The sequence below is a fragment of the Botrytis fragariae genome, assembly GCF_013461495.1.
Source record: "Botrytis fragariae strain BVB16 chromosome Unknown tig00000001, whole genome shotgun sequence".
Classification (NCBI taxonomy): Eukaryota; Fungi; Ascomycota; class Leotiomycetes; order Helotiales; family Sclerotiniaceae; genus Botrytis; species Botrytis fragariae.
In genome coordinates this window covers 1,546,322-1,559,699 of record NW_023500987.1, presented here as the reverse complement: position 1 = coordinate 1,559,699, position 13,378 = coordinate 1,546,322, and the positions used below count along the sequence as shown (strand labels likewise).

The window sequence follows — 13,378 nt, the reverse complement described above, 5'->3', positions numbered from 1 at the left end:
AGATGCATCGTTTCTCCATCCTTGAGCATGTGTAGAGGATGCTGGATTCGATAGGTCGAGGGAAACAGAACCTCTCCTCCCTTTCTATCCTCTTGCATGACGCTTTTCCCAAAGATCTCTGACCCCTGGTTCCTTTCGGCTGTTGCACCAAGAGAATTCTTTACCAATCCCCATCCCAATAATCGAGTACAGTCCCTTGAATTCGTTATGATCAATGCCGTGCCGCCAGGAAAACATTCAGCCACCCATCCAATCTCCTCGTTTTATTACCATTAGGTATGCATGCACTCACCTCACTACTCCTTCACCCTCATTCGTCAAACACTCACTCTCCTTGCAAGCCAGATTAATAATGACAACTCTACCTCGAGCCTGCCGACGGAAAGCTCGAGTTACTAGACATTAATATCTCTCATATCTTTAACATCTCTCAAATCTCAAATCTCAGACCTCAAACTTAAAAATAACATTTTGCTATCCACAAGACTCCAGAATACACACTGTACCTAGGTGCTCTGTACATATTTTAAGGGGCTCGAACTCCACCACCTCGCATTTCAGACAATCCATCAAATCGGAACCCACAAATACGAATCTTCACCGGACCCGAAATCTTCTCGAAACCCTTTCGACATGACGTCTTTTCCGCATTCCACTAATTTTGACCATGCGACGGCTGTAATACGAGTTTATAGACCTTTTGACTTTTGGGGGAACCTTCCAACTTCAACCAACCGAACATTAATTCATAACAATAACACGTGAATTGATCGACACAGCCTCAAACAATTTGAATGGGATGGGATAATGTTTAACTACCCTCCAAAGTCCCTACCACAACCACACATGCCCATCCAAAATTTCGGGAAACGCGCAAATAAGCCAACTAAATCTCACATCACATACGATTCCGAAAATAGGACCATTCAAACCTCCCATTGTCGTTTTTCGCCATTTGCTGCTACCTAGACAACCGTCCCCCCCAGCGTCTAAACAAAACCCTTTTATCCCAAATTGATACCCGATCAAAAAGCCATCAAGGAGCCTCCAATCTCCTTTTCATATATCTACTCCTTCACATGTATTAACTTTTCCTGCAGCACCATTACAACATCGCCATCATTCGCCCGATAAATGGTTCTTGATTGATTACTGTGGATGGCATCTGTGGATCGGATCAACATCAATCTATTTTGAAGAAACCCTTCAACCTTACGACGACTGGCTGGCCCCTTCTCCTTGGACTGTGTACGATCGTGTGTCCATCAAAACTCCAGGACCCTGCTTGCCTATTATTATTCCCTACCCCTAAATATCACCCGCCGGAGATCCACTTACATTGGAGACGACTCCATCGAAACATCTCAACTCCAAACTTCGCAATCCTCGAAATTCGAAGCAACTCCATATTTTTTGGGGTTTGAAGAAATTCGAGAAATTCGAGAAATTCCTGCGTCTACAAATATACACGCATGTGTGCAAATCAATCTAATCCCATATTCTAGCTTGATTCCTCTCATCACCCATTATCAAATCCATCATCTAGTTACCCCCCCCTCCTAAAATTCGAGATAAAACTCACCACTGCTAAATATTAAATATATCTCCTTGATCGATCCCCAAAACCACACTCACTCCTGCCGGCGTCTTCTTCAGCCCTAACCCTAGATCCTCTACTAAATCGATAGGATAGATAGATAGATAGATAGACAGACAGATAGATAGATACCATGACGACGATCCTACCCTCCCATTGCTACCCAAACTCCTCACATCACATCACACCACACCACGTCAAACCACCCAACAGAATATACCACTCCCCCAAAGCGAACCTGCACATCACCCTTCTCCTTTCCCTCATCATGCGATTAATTACCACGTGTGATATTTGGAATGTCTATCAGTGATTACTTGGTCCTTGATTACTAGTCTGCTAGAAAGTAATAGAGAGTCGATATATACACATACATATATAGCATACATACATACATACATACATACATACATACATACATACATACATACATACTCGTTGATATATATCTAAAACTAATACTATAATTCTGATTCTGATTCTAATTCGAATTCGAATTCTATATAAACTCTTATATCTTCTGAATATCTAGATTATCTATGTACCTCTATACCTATATGCTAATAATAGAATTACAATATCATACATAATCTACTCACATACATACATACATACATACATACTGATGAATACAAAAAGGGGGATTGGAAATCATTCGCTTGAATCGTTCCCATAGTGAGTTTACACGCTGTGCTTAACATCCAATCCTAATATAATTCATGTCGGATAGAGATGATGTTTACTATTATATCGTATGGTATCTGCTTTATCGAATTGAGAATAATTTGTACAAAAAGATGATCTATAACACAGGTTGCCACACCGCAAGTAAACTCCCTTGTGATATCATCCAGGAATCAGAAAAGTCTATCGGCATCATATCCATAGCCATCTCAAAAATAACGCCAAAGGAGTTTCAACCGCCCCATCTTGCTTTGTTTATTCATTCACCCTGCTGCTGCATATGCGTTGGTAAATTCCAGCCCGCGTAATCTTGATGAACAAATGCTCTGTCAACCGTTGGAACTGACTCCAATACATACTGTAGCGATTCACCCAAATCGTGACTATCACGGAGACTCATACTTTCATCCAGCACAATATCGACTTCGACGTTTAGTTTATCGCCGGCGTGATATGCTTGCAAACCTTGGATTTGCTTGATGGTGCGTGCAAAACGCATGGTGAGGTAGAGAAGAACATTGCGTTCGTCGGCGGTGGCAGCAGCACCAGTGAGATTGCGTATGTGACCGGCGGATGTACCAGCCCAGTTTATGATGACGAAGAGGGAAAGGAGAAGACCTCCGAGAGCGTCGAGCCACCATAGTTTAGCGTAGAAGCCGACTGTATGCTTATTAGATTATGAAGGAGTAGGAAAGATGTCAGTGGACTTACCGAGGGGGAAAATGATACTGAAAATGTTAAAGATCACGTCGGTCATGGCATCTTGGGCAAGTGCTTGGACACTAGAGTTCTTGATAAGACGACACCATAGCCAACAAAGGGCCTTGATGAAGACTGTTGAAGACATGATAACAATAGCTGGCAAAGTAAGCTCGATAATTACACGATCGTCTGAAGAGAGTCGATTGAAACACTCTAATGCCACTTGAATGAAAGACGTAACCATGATGACACTGAAGCTATATCGCCATTAGGTTAGCCTTTGATCGAAAAGATGAAATTATATCAACTCTAGTGCAAGCGGAAGCGATGCGTAGGAGAGGACTGTCTTACACAAGAACACCAATTGGCTCAAGGCGCCGACGGCCAACAGGATACGAATATTGATCTTGACGTTCGATCATTTTGGTAGTCGTAAAAACGATGGCTGTGCTGAGGAAATCCAATGCCGCATCGACAAGACTAGCAAGAACCGAAAGAGAGCTTGTCAACACAATGACGGCAATTTTACCAGCTAGAAGAACTGTATTGGCTACTAGATTGATATAAATCGCAATCTGCACAATCCTATCACCACTCTCCACACTGTCGTCCTCCATGCCGGGAATTTCGGGCTTTGGTCCATCGTACTCGCTGTCTTCCTCGGAGAGAAGAAGGGGCGTCTCCTCCGTGACCTTGTAGATCTCTCGGGGTGTCCGCTTGATTCTCTTCGGGACAGATCCGGTGCCATTGCCATTACTGGTGGGAGTATCTGATTCTGGGGGTGTACGCGGCTCTTCTGATATCGTCGTGGGCACTTCAAATCGTCCACTGCATGCATTGTGTTCGTATTCGTTGAGGAGATCATGAGGAATTGAAGAATCGAGTAACCGATCAATGTAGATATATTGTTGGATGAGAGAATTGGTTCGTTCGTAATACTGGCGTCTGTGAGACTTATCAGTTTTTGGTCATGAGGCTGGACGTTTGTGCTTGAGTAACAATTGGAGTGACGTACATCGGCTTCTTCATGCCTTTTAATTCTTCCTCAGTTTTCCAATATCTCTCCCATTTATATCGAGGATTGCTATTGCCGATAAGGCGTTGACTGCGCATCTGTGGTCCATTGAGCACAGCACTCAACCGTCTTTCACTGAAATCATCGCGGTCGTCGAATACACTGCGCGGACGCTCTTCGTCATCCAACGAGTCTCTACCCAAGATTGATCCAGACTGCCGCCGCATGTTTACCAAAGATCCGTTCGATTGATTCTTGATCAGTTTAGTCAAGGTGCCTTGCCCATGTGTTGCCATAGGGCTTGTGCTTTCTGTACTGAGTGATAGCCAGCCGGAGGGTCCTTGGTACCGTCCAATCTTGCCAATTTGCTTTGGCGCGCTCGAAGAGTATGGGGTGTTATCGTCCGTCATTATGTCGATGATAAGTATAGAGGGGTCATGAGTTTATAGTCACATTGAGAAGTTAAGTTTGTTTGTAAGATGTGGTGATCAAACATGCTCGGATCAATGAATCGCAAAGAATCTACAAAAGAACCTACATGGCAAAGAAACTGCCAAAACTGCCAAGCGACGGGGCCATCTTCTTGATGCTGCAGAAACATGGTTGCCGAAAGCCTCATCCCAACATTCTGAGCAAAGAAATGATGATATGCAGTATCTAGCTATAAAACTTGATGGCTGAGCTTAGAGTCTTGCATTACCTACTCTTTGAGAAAAGTATTTTGAGGATATATATTCTTACCAATTTATCATGGGTGTTTGCGATTTCATTCTACATATACAGAGTAGAGTTAAGTCTTCGGAAAATATCCACTTTTCTACTGCAAGACCAATTCTCACTAAGAGCATTTGTTGCAGACGTGATGACACCATCAAAAGTTTCATGGTGATTCAGAAACAGAACACAGGATATGTGTTAGCTAGCACGTTTTCAGATACTCTGTCCAAACAGCTCATCATGAGTCAATTGATGAGAAGAGGGTTGGTTCATGAGAAGCAAGCTGCATGTTGGTGGAGCACTTTTTTTCAGCTACATTTTGAAGAGTTGCCTGTCACTCCCGTCTAGCAGTTTGGTTTGTTGATATTTAGGTTTCTTGTTGCAGATACATATAAATACATCTGCCATAGCCTCATACCATACCTTAGCCAGACTAATCAATATTGACTGTCTTCGAGAGGGCCAGTAGCCTTCGTTTTGACATTGAATGACACAAAAGACGGGTTTAGTTCTATCCACATTTCCACACGAGAATGACCAAATGTATTTATGTAGCTATTGATATCTTGGCGAAAAGGATGTTGAGGTAATGGTAATGGAATGGTAATTGGAATACGAGCGAGTACGGAGTAGGAAGTTCATCAACGACACAATTACGGCCCAACAGTTGGACGCGATGGATGCTATGGATGCGGGCGTACCAATTAGATTCGATGGGTAGGTAGCAATTGTTCCTTGTACCTTACATTCATTCACGAAAGAAAAGGTACCTGTCGACCGTTGAAGCAATCCAAGCAGAAATGATATGTGTGCAATATGCACTCACAGCTGAACAAATAAACAAACTGTCCGTACGATTCCCCCCAAATTATGAAGCCCATGATTTCTAGCACTTCACATCTCCTCCTATTCACATGTGACATGTTTGACAAAAAGCGTGTTTCTGTGCGAGGACTAAAGCTTTGGCCATGATGATTTGCGTCCTCTGTAACTATAAGGCAAATCACAAGCATTGTCAACGAGCGGGAGGGGGCCGTTGGTTGGGTGGGTTTGGGATAAATGAAAATGGAAATGTAAGAGCATGTTTAATTTTTAATTTTTGCTTCAAGGTTTGACTCTCTTCCAGAGAAAGAAGCTCATAGGGTAAACCTTGGTAAGATGTCAGATCTTAATTTTGATTTGAATAGAATCATCTGAATGTATAAAATTTGAAATGAAAATCTTATCTTACCTACCACCACTACCACTACTACCACCACTGCCACTGCCACTACCACTATACCAAGCTCTCTGAATGAATCCAGATACTGGCGGTCCCTGTGAATGCAGAGTTACATGGCTTTCTTTTCCTCCAAATCTTACTCATTCACAATTTCACACAGTTGTAAGATTTGCAATAATAGAAAATGGTGTATTGTGTCTTTTAGATGCAAGTACCTACTCCATAAGTAAAGTAGTATATATGTGAAGCAACATCAAACCAAAATCATTTCATGAGTTGGTTCTGTCCTTCCACTAGAACTGCCTACACACACACTCGTACATACACGGAGGTTTGCGGTAAGGCTCTAAGCGATTGTAGAACTGGACTGTCCCCCGAAACGATAAGCATTTCAATGTCATCAAATGTATTAAACAAAATCAACAACTTGCGACCCTCATACAGACACGCTCAGGGTGAATAAGGTTATCTTACCAAAGTTGAGAGAGGCAGAAATCTTTGATATCTTACCATTCTCATGTAAGTCGATATTATCTCTTGTTTGTTGTTGGTTGGTACAGTGTTTTAGGTCTATCTTTGGGCCGTGAAGTCGAAATAGACTCGAGCCAGCAGGCAAACTCATTTGGTTTCCAGCCATGCGCTCAACCATATTCACCAATACTTGAACAGACCATTATTATCGCAGCTTTCTGCCCTTAAATATGATTGAATAAGTTTGCTAACACATATATGTGGTCCCAGATGAAGGAGCGGCTCACAAACGCAGATTCAATAACCCCCCACTCCATCGCGAACGACTCGACTTTAGGCGTGAAAAGATCTCCTACCGCGACCAAGTTTGGAAACAACATCCAATATTCTGTTGGCGCTTATTCTTGAATTACAATACTCGATTCGAAAGGAAATTCTACATCAGGGGCCCGCATCTTCGAAAAGCATTTCTTTCGGCTTGTACCAATAGTCTCGATAGTAGTCTGCGGCACAGGTGGAAAGCGCAATCGCAATCCCATTATCGAGATTACCTCATTTCGCCTTTGATTTCAGCGGGATTTCCCCTCCAAAGCTCTAAAAGCAACGACCATAAGCTCGAACAAAGAACTGCATGTTCGCATAGCTCTCTTACCTACACAGGAATCCAACAAAGTTTCATAGTTATTTTGGAAGTTCAATCAATTCAGCCAATAACTGCTTGCGCTCTGGTTGGATATCCGCTGCTAAGCCTCATTGACTTGCACTGCCACCGTGCCTGTAAGGCTCACTGCTATACTCGACAACCTCGCAGTATTTTGATATTTTTAGAAGGAGCAAACAAACTTTCAACATGGATTCACAACGTGGAAGATCTCCATCTGGAGGTCACCAACATATAAGAAATCATTCTCCTTCTCCACATGCCTTCCAAGATGGTATGAACGGATTAGGCATTGCTTTGGATCCTTCGAGTATCAACAACCACCAACAGTTTCAGAATAACTTTAATACCCAAAACACAACACTCCCTACTTATGTTGATAACAACGAATTTTTGAATCCAACTCCACAATTTACTCAGAGTGGACTCGGTGATGCCAATTTTGCACCAAGCCAAACACAGGACTATTCTCAATTTGAACAAGAAGATCAATCATCATTTGCTCCCCCGCAGCGAAGTTTTACCCAAGAGCTTTTAAGTGCCAATTTTGACGGAGACTTCTCATTGTATCCCAATAGTGGACAAAACGAGCAATTTGACCAGTCCTATTTCATGAATGAGCTTGCGCCTCAATCTGGAAATCCATCCATCAATCCTGCAGAATTGAACATGTCACCCCCAGCGCATACACCAACACCACCAAGCTTGTTGCAACCTGATAACCGATCACCAGCTTCTGCCCACCAATCTCCTTCTTTTAATCAAGGTCCCTTTCAACCATCACCAGGCCATTCACGAAACGCATCACTTGGCCCAGAGAGTGCAGCTTTCCCTTTAGTCCGTAATCCTGGTGACTGGAGTATGATGCCCTCGCAATTCACAGGTCATCGCAGAACTCCGTCCGAATACTCTGATATCTCTTCCGCCGCCCACTCCCCTAATCTAGGTCACCACGACAGCTTTGAAGGAATAGATCAACAGCACTCACCGATGCAACACCCTCAAGATTCAATCTATCAGGACGTTCTTGCAATCGGCACCTTCTCTCTGACCGATCCAAGTCCTCACGCCGGAATTAGCCCTGCTCATAGTCCTGCAATCTCACCTAGACTCGGACCTCAACAAACACCAAACATGGATCAACAAAATGCATTCATGCTAAACGCGAACAATGGTTTTCCCTCTCAGAACATTTACAATCAAGGCCAAGAATCGTTTCCACAAATGCAACACAGCAGTTCTCTAGATATGGGCCAGGCGCAGCAGATGGTGCCCCCTGAGATAAACGTTGAATTTGCCCCGGCATCAAGACAGAACAGTTTCGATCCTCCCAGATCAGCTCTTGACCAAGACGCATTAACTCCACCTGACCGAGGTAAGTTGTATATGGATACTACCTACACGTGATTATAGCTAATTCTTTCAGGTCGTCGTAGGAGAGCCGTCTCCGACCCATATAATAGCCCGCGTCCTCATAGTCCTTCAAACGCCTCTCCTTTAATGAGAAGTTCTTTGTCTCCATTAGGTCATGATTCATCGGCATCGCGCTCATTATCGCCAAACGATCGATCTGGGGCAACTTCGCCTGGCCGACGTCGACAGTCTACGTCGTCATTACCAAATCGAGATTATATTCTTGGTCTTGCAGATCCTGATTACCAAGCAGTATCATCCGACAATGGCAGTGCAAAGCGAGTTCAAAAACACCCGGCAACATTTCAATGTACCCTTTGTCCAAAGCGTTTTACAAGAGCCTACAATCTCCGCTCCCATTTGCGTACACATACTGATGAGCGACCTTTTGTTTGCACGGTTTGTGGCAAAGCTTTTGCACGTCAACATGACCGAAAGCGTCACGAGGGTCTTCACTCTGGAGAGAAAAAATTCGTTTGTAAAGGCGAGCTGAAGCAACACGGCCAATGGGGATGTGGTCGCCGCTTTGCTAGAGCTGATGCATTGGGCCGTCATTTTAGATCTGAGGCTGGCAGAATCTGTATAAAACCTCTGTTAGATGAAGAGGCTCTCGAGAGACAAAGATTGTGGCAAGAGCAAAACATGCAAAACATGCATATGCAACAGCGACCTATGGGTCAAGATGCTAATGGCTTCGCTGTCGATTCGAGTGGAAATTACGGCTTACCTGCTGCACTTCTCGCACAATACCCTGCGCTTGCCAACTTAAGCTGGCCAGAGATTCCTCAAGGTGACAACAATATCGATGATGATCATAGCGGTAGAAGCAGTTTCGATGCCAGCGGCTCTGAGTATTATGACGAGGGTGACGATGGAGGATACCTTTCTAGTGGCCCCGGTCCACAACATGGTTACCCTCAACCTCGAATGACGGACGCATATAACACTGGCTACTCAAGCGATATGAGTGGTCGATAGTCTCTTTGTAATGGTAGTCAGCGCCATGCATATACGCATTGATTCCCTTTCGTTTCTTCACGGCTGTCAAATTCTAGAGGGGGTGGGGACTTTTAGGTATTGATGAGGTTTCTTTCTTTTGGCGCTTTAGATACCACGAATTCTGTTTTTCTTGGGTTTTATGTTATGGCTTCTGCGTAGAGCGGCAGTCGCTTCCTAGGTTATCTTGGTGGAGTTTTTCTTTGATTTTGAGATGGTTGAGATGGTTCAGATAGTTGATTCGATTCTGTGAGGATTCCAGGGAACGAATCTAGAAATGATATACTGTTAAATTTATGCATGATGATTGATTGATATATATTACATGAATTTTTTTTGGTGTATGAATTTATGCAATGTATTTGAAAGGAATTTGAATGAAAGTGTTATAGGGATTTGCATGACGAAACAACATCTATTGGGCCAGGGCGGGGCAAAGGAGACGTTAAAAAGTCATGATAATATCGTTACATATTCGTACAAACCTATGAAGGGATTGAGTCAACGGAGGAAGATTGCATAATAAAGGATATGGTATTCATTAAGCATATCCAACTTTCCATAATGTAAATATGCTCAGCTTTCTTTAAGCGAGCTAACAACTATATTACTCCATCCTTTTATTTACAGCGTTGTACATCCGAATTCCCTGATTTTACAAAGTATAGACCAACTTCTCACCACTAACCTTACCCTCCTTCATCGCTTGCATTCCGTTTAGAATCCCCTCGAAACCCTCTCCAAACTTGTTCAGAGTCACCTTGTGAACCTTGATCTTTCCATCGGCCAAAAGTCCCCGGGACATCTCCCAGAAAGTCTTTGCGAACTCGAAGTCCTCGGGCTTGGCGGGGATTTCGGTAGCGCCAAAGGTGAATTTCTCGCCGAGACAGGTGTAGCCGAGGGTAGATTTGTTTTCGACCTTGGTGTTGTACTTGTGGACTTCTTCGGTGGCGACGGGGAGGAGAGTGCTGTAGACGCCGCCGGAGGAGGACATGGCTGAGACGGTGATCTGGGTGCTGGATCCTTCGGACATGCAGTCGAAGGCGTGTTTGATGCTGTCGTTGGTGAAGTCTTTGATGTCTTGGGAGCAGGTGGGGGAGTTGTAGTCGAAGACTTTGTCGGCGCCGAGGCTTTCGAGGTAGGCGAAGTTGCGGGGGGAGGCGGTGGTGACGACGGTGAGGCCGGAGAGTTTGGCGTATTGGATGGCGAGGGCGCCGGTGGCGGTGGAGCCGCCGTAGATGAGGACGGGGAATTTGGTCGAGGCGGGGGAGGTGGGGAGGGGAAGTTGGAGGGATTGGTAGAGACCTTGGCCGACGCTGGGAAGAAGTATGTTAGATGGATGGAGGGGTGGATTGGGGAAGATTGGAAGTGTCTGGAGGACTTACGTTGTGATTCCGACACCGAGGGTAGCGGCTTCTTCGAAGCTGAGGTTGTCTGGGATCTTGATTTGGTTATCACCCTTTGCAGTGATGATGTTTGCGAAAGCTCCATCATCGTGATTGACCTCGTTTCCTCCGTGGCAGAAACCGCATACGCGATCGCCCTTCTTGAAGTCCTTGGTAACTGCACTTCCGACCTCTTCGACAACACCTGCGTAGTCACATCCAACCTGTAGAGAGAGCTATCAGCATGGGTTGGTAAGGATATAGGAGGGGCGGGGACTTACTCTAGCTCCGTTGCTGGTAAGCCATTCGACGTGTTTCCAGTCAGTTGGGTTCAAAGCCACAGCCTTGGTCTTGATCAAGATGTAATCATCTCTGAGTTTTGGGATTGAGGCCTCCACTGCCTTGGCCTCTCCAGGCTTCTGAACGACGACTGCGGTATTTGATGACATTTTGGAATCTGATATATTGATGGAAAGTACGTTTTTATATGGTGAACGGGGTATATTTGATATGGAAATGTTCAATTGATATTTTGGAAGGAATCTAGAGGGGATTAGGACTTCTTTTGAAGTACACACGACCGGTAGTCTTCAAAGCATGATTGATAATAATCATAATCTAGGAACGGAGCTTGAGCTCATAGAGTGGAGACAAAAAACTTAATTAGATTTTTATTATGGACAAGTTGAAGATGGGAATCGGCGCGGGGGGAAGTTTGTTTGGCTGGAACTTTTTGCTCTGATATCACTTTGCCCCTCTCTAGCCAGGGTTGTCTTCGATGTACATGACTACGTAGTCAATGAGAAGGTAAAATTTTAGTAAACAACGTGGTTACGGCCGGTGAACCTCGGCACTGGCATCCAGCTTTCATTTTGCGTAAAAATCGAATTTGCAAGGCCTGGAGTGAAACACAGAAGAGACATCTAGCATCTTCTGCGGATAAAAACGTCCTCCGCAATGCCTGGTCTGAAAGAACTTTGAATTATCAATCAGTGGAATTGAAGTCCGAAAGACTCCACTCCTGTGCGGCGATATGATCTCTGTAGATTTGTGTGGCAGTTCTCTGTGGTTTTTACAAGTCGTACAAGAAGTGTCAAAGTGCTTCTAGAAGAACGGAGGGATTGTTGACCCGAAATTTGTGGACTCTTTAAGCTTTCGGTTATTCTCAAGAAAATCAGAGAAGGAAAAGTGTTATAAAATAGTATGGACTTTCCATTTCAAAAACATGAAATATACGAAGATAAACGCGGTATATATCAAAATCAAAGTCCAACACGATGACTTCATGTTACTTCAGGCTGAAATTGAAATCCATGAGATTGGGATGAATGACTGCCGGCTAACCCACCCAAAGTAGACTTACTGGAGTGACGGTGTGGATGGTGATTTATCTCCTTACCTGGTAGATTCATCATGTGTTCAAGAGAACCTTTGAACATCATACCCAATTTCTTGTGGGTGCGACTGACAAGGTGACGGCAGTCAAAATGGCCGGATAGATGTGAGGACTCGTTGTGAATTTTGGGTTGCCTCGATTGCTTCGATTGCCCCGTTTGTCTCTGTTTGCTTCTCTACCCACATGTCTCGAGCTCAACCTGGACTCGGGAATGGACCTTACTCGATGCATCGGATGGATTGTTTGCAGTTTTGTGGTTTGCATCATGAATATGAATTAAAGATATAAACCCTTCTGATTACTAGATAGATATCCCCTCTATACACAAATACAGCCTCAATCGCGTACCGACGTATGATGACTCGGACCAAAGAAGATATCAAAGGCACGTCGGTACCCGCGGTTTGTTCTACTTTGCATATCCTTTACACGAATCAGAGTGTTGTTTTCCCACGATACATCACATTCCTGGTTGCCACCTCTACCCAATTTCGAAATGTGCAGTGTCACCAGCCAACCAAACCCATGGCTGGAAAAGAGAAATACCTAGTAACATCCCCTTATGCATGAAGCCAATTGTACAATGTAATTTGATGAAAATCTTCATATCCTTTCTACTTTCAATCAGCTCTTCCTTTTGGTGGCTTTTCGTCGCTTTTCATCTATGCTTTCTTCACCCTCCCTCAGCCACCCAATGCGAAGGAGGACTGCGAAGGAAGGATACCGCGTATGTGCCTGTGTGTGGTCGCACTTCCATTCATTCTCTCAATACCAATTCTTCGTACTTCAAGTCAAGAAGCGGTGTGGCAAAATACACTTCCTTACTGTAGGTATTATTCGCAAATATGTAGAAGAGACTCCAACAGTGGAGAAGAATGAGATGGGGATGGGGAAAAGGTGCCCAGGGCCAGAACTAATGAAGAGTGAGCCTGGAATGGTACGACCGACAAGACAATTGACAACAACGATCGATACATATGGAAGTGACCCTCGTCCACGCTCAGTGTAAAGTAAGTAATTATGTATCTTTGATAGAAATATAATCATTTAGAAAGCAATGTCAAAATTCATGCTGTACCACTCTCCTACCTTTACCTCACATATGAATTTTCCCAAGTC

The 13,378-nt window shown here is 44.0% G+C and overlaps 3 protein-coding genes across 3 annotated transcripts; 1 reads left to right on the top strand and 2 right to left on the bottom strand.

Annotated features, from left to right (window-relative positions):
* Positions 1-2,540: 2,540 nt before the first annotated feature.
* Positions 2,541-4,408, bottom strand: Bfra_000472 (putative cation efflux family protein; the record flags this gene model as incomplete). Its single annotated transcript, XM_037330918.1, has 4 exons — positions 2,541-2,941; positions 2,993-3,240; positions 3,335-3,928; positions 3,999-4,408. The coding sequence occupies 4 exons, from the start codon at positions 4,406-4,408 to the stop codon at positions 2,541-2,543; spliced, it is 1,653 nt and encodes a 550-aa protein (XP_037197251.1).
* A 2,850-nt stretch (positions 4,409-7,258) lies between these two features.
* On the top strand, positions 7,259-9,460 carry Bfra_000471 (putative c2h2 type zinc finger domain-containing protein; the record flags this gene model as incomplete). Its single annotated transcript, XM_037330917.1, has 2 exons — positions 7,259-8,444; positions 8,496-9,460. The coding sequence occupies 2 exons, from the start codon at positions 7,259-7,261 to the stop codon at positions 9,458-9,460; spliced, it is 2,151 nt and encodes a 716-aa protein (XP_037197250.1).
* A 673-nt stretch (positions 9,461-10,133) lies between these two features.
* Bfra_000470 (putative zinc-binding oxidoreductase protein) lies at positions 10,134-11,350 on the bottom strand (the record flags this gene model as incomplete). The annotated part of the gene is made up of 3 exons (XM_037330916.1): positions 11,145-11,350; positions 10,864-11,087; positions 10,134-10,794 (listed from the first exon to the last, which is right to left on the bottom strand). Exons 1-3 carry the CDS (start codon positions 11,310-11,312, stop codon positions 10,134-10,136), a joined length of 1,053 nt encoding a protein of 350 aa, XP_037197249.1. The 5' UTR covers positions 11,313-11,350.
* Positions 11,351-13,378: the final 2,028 nt, after the last annotated feature.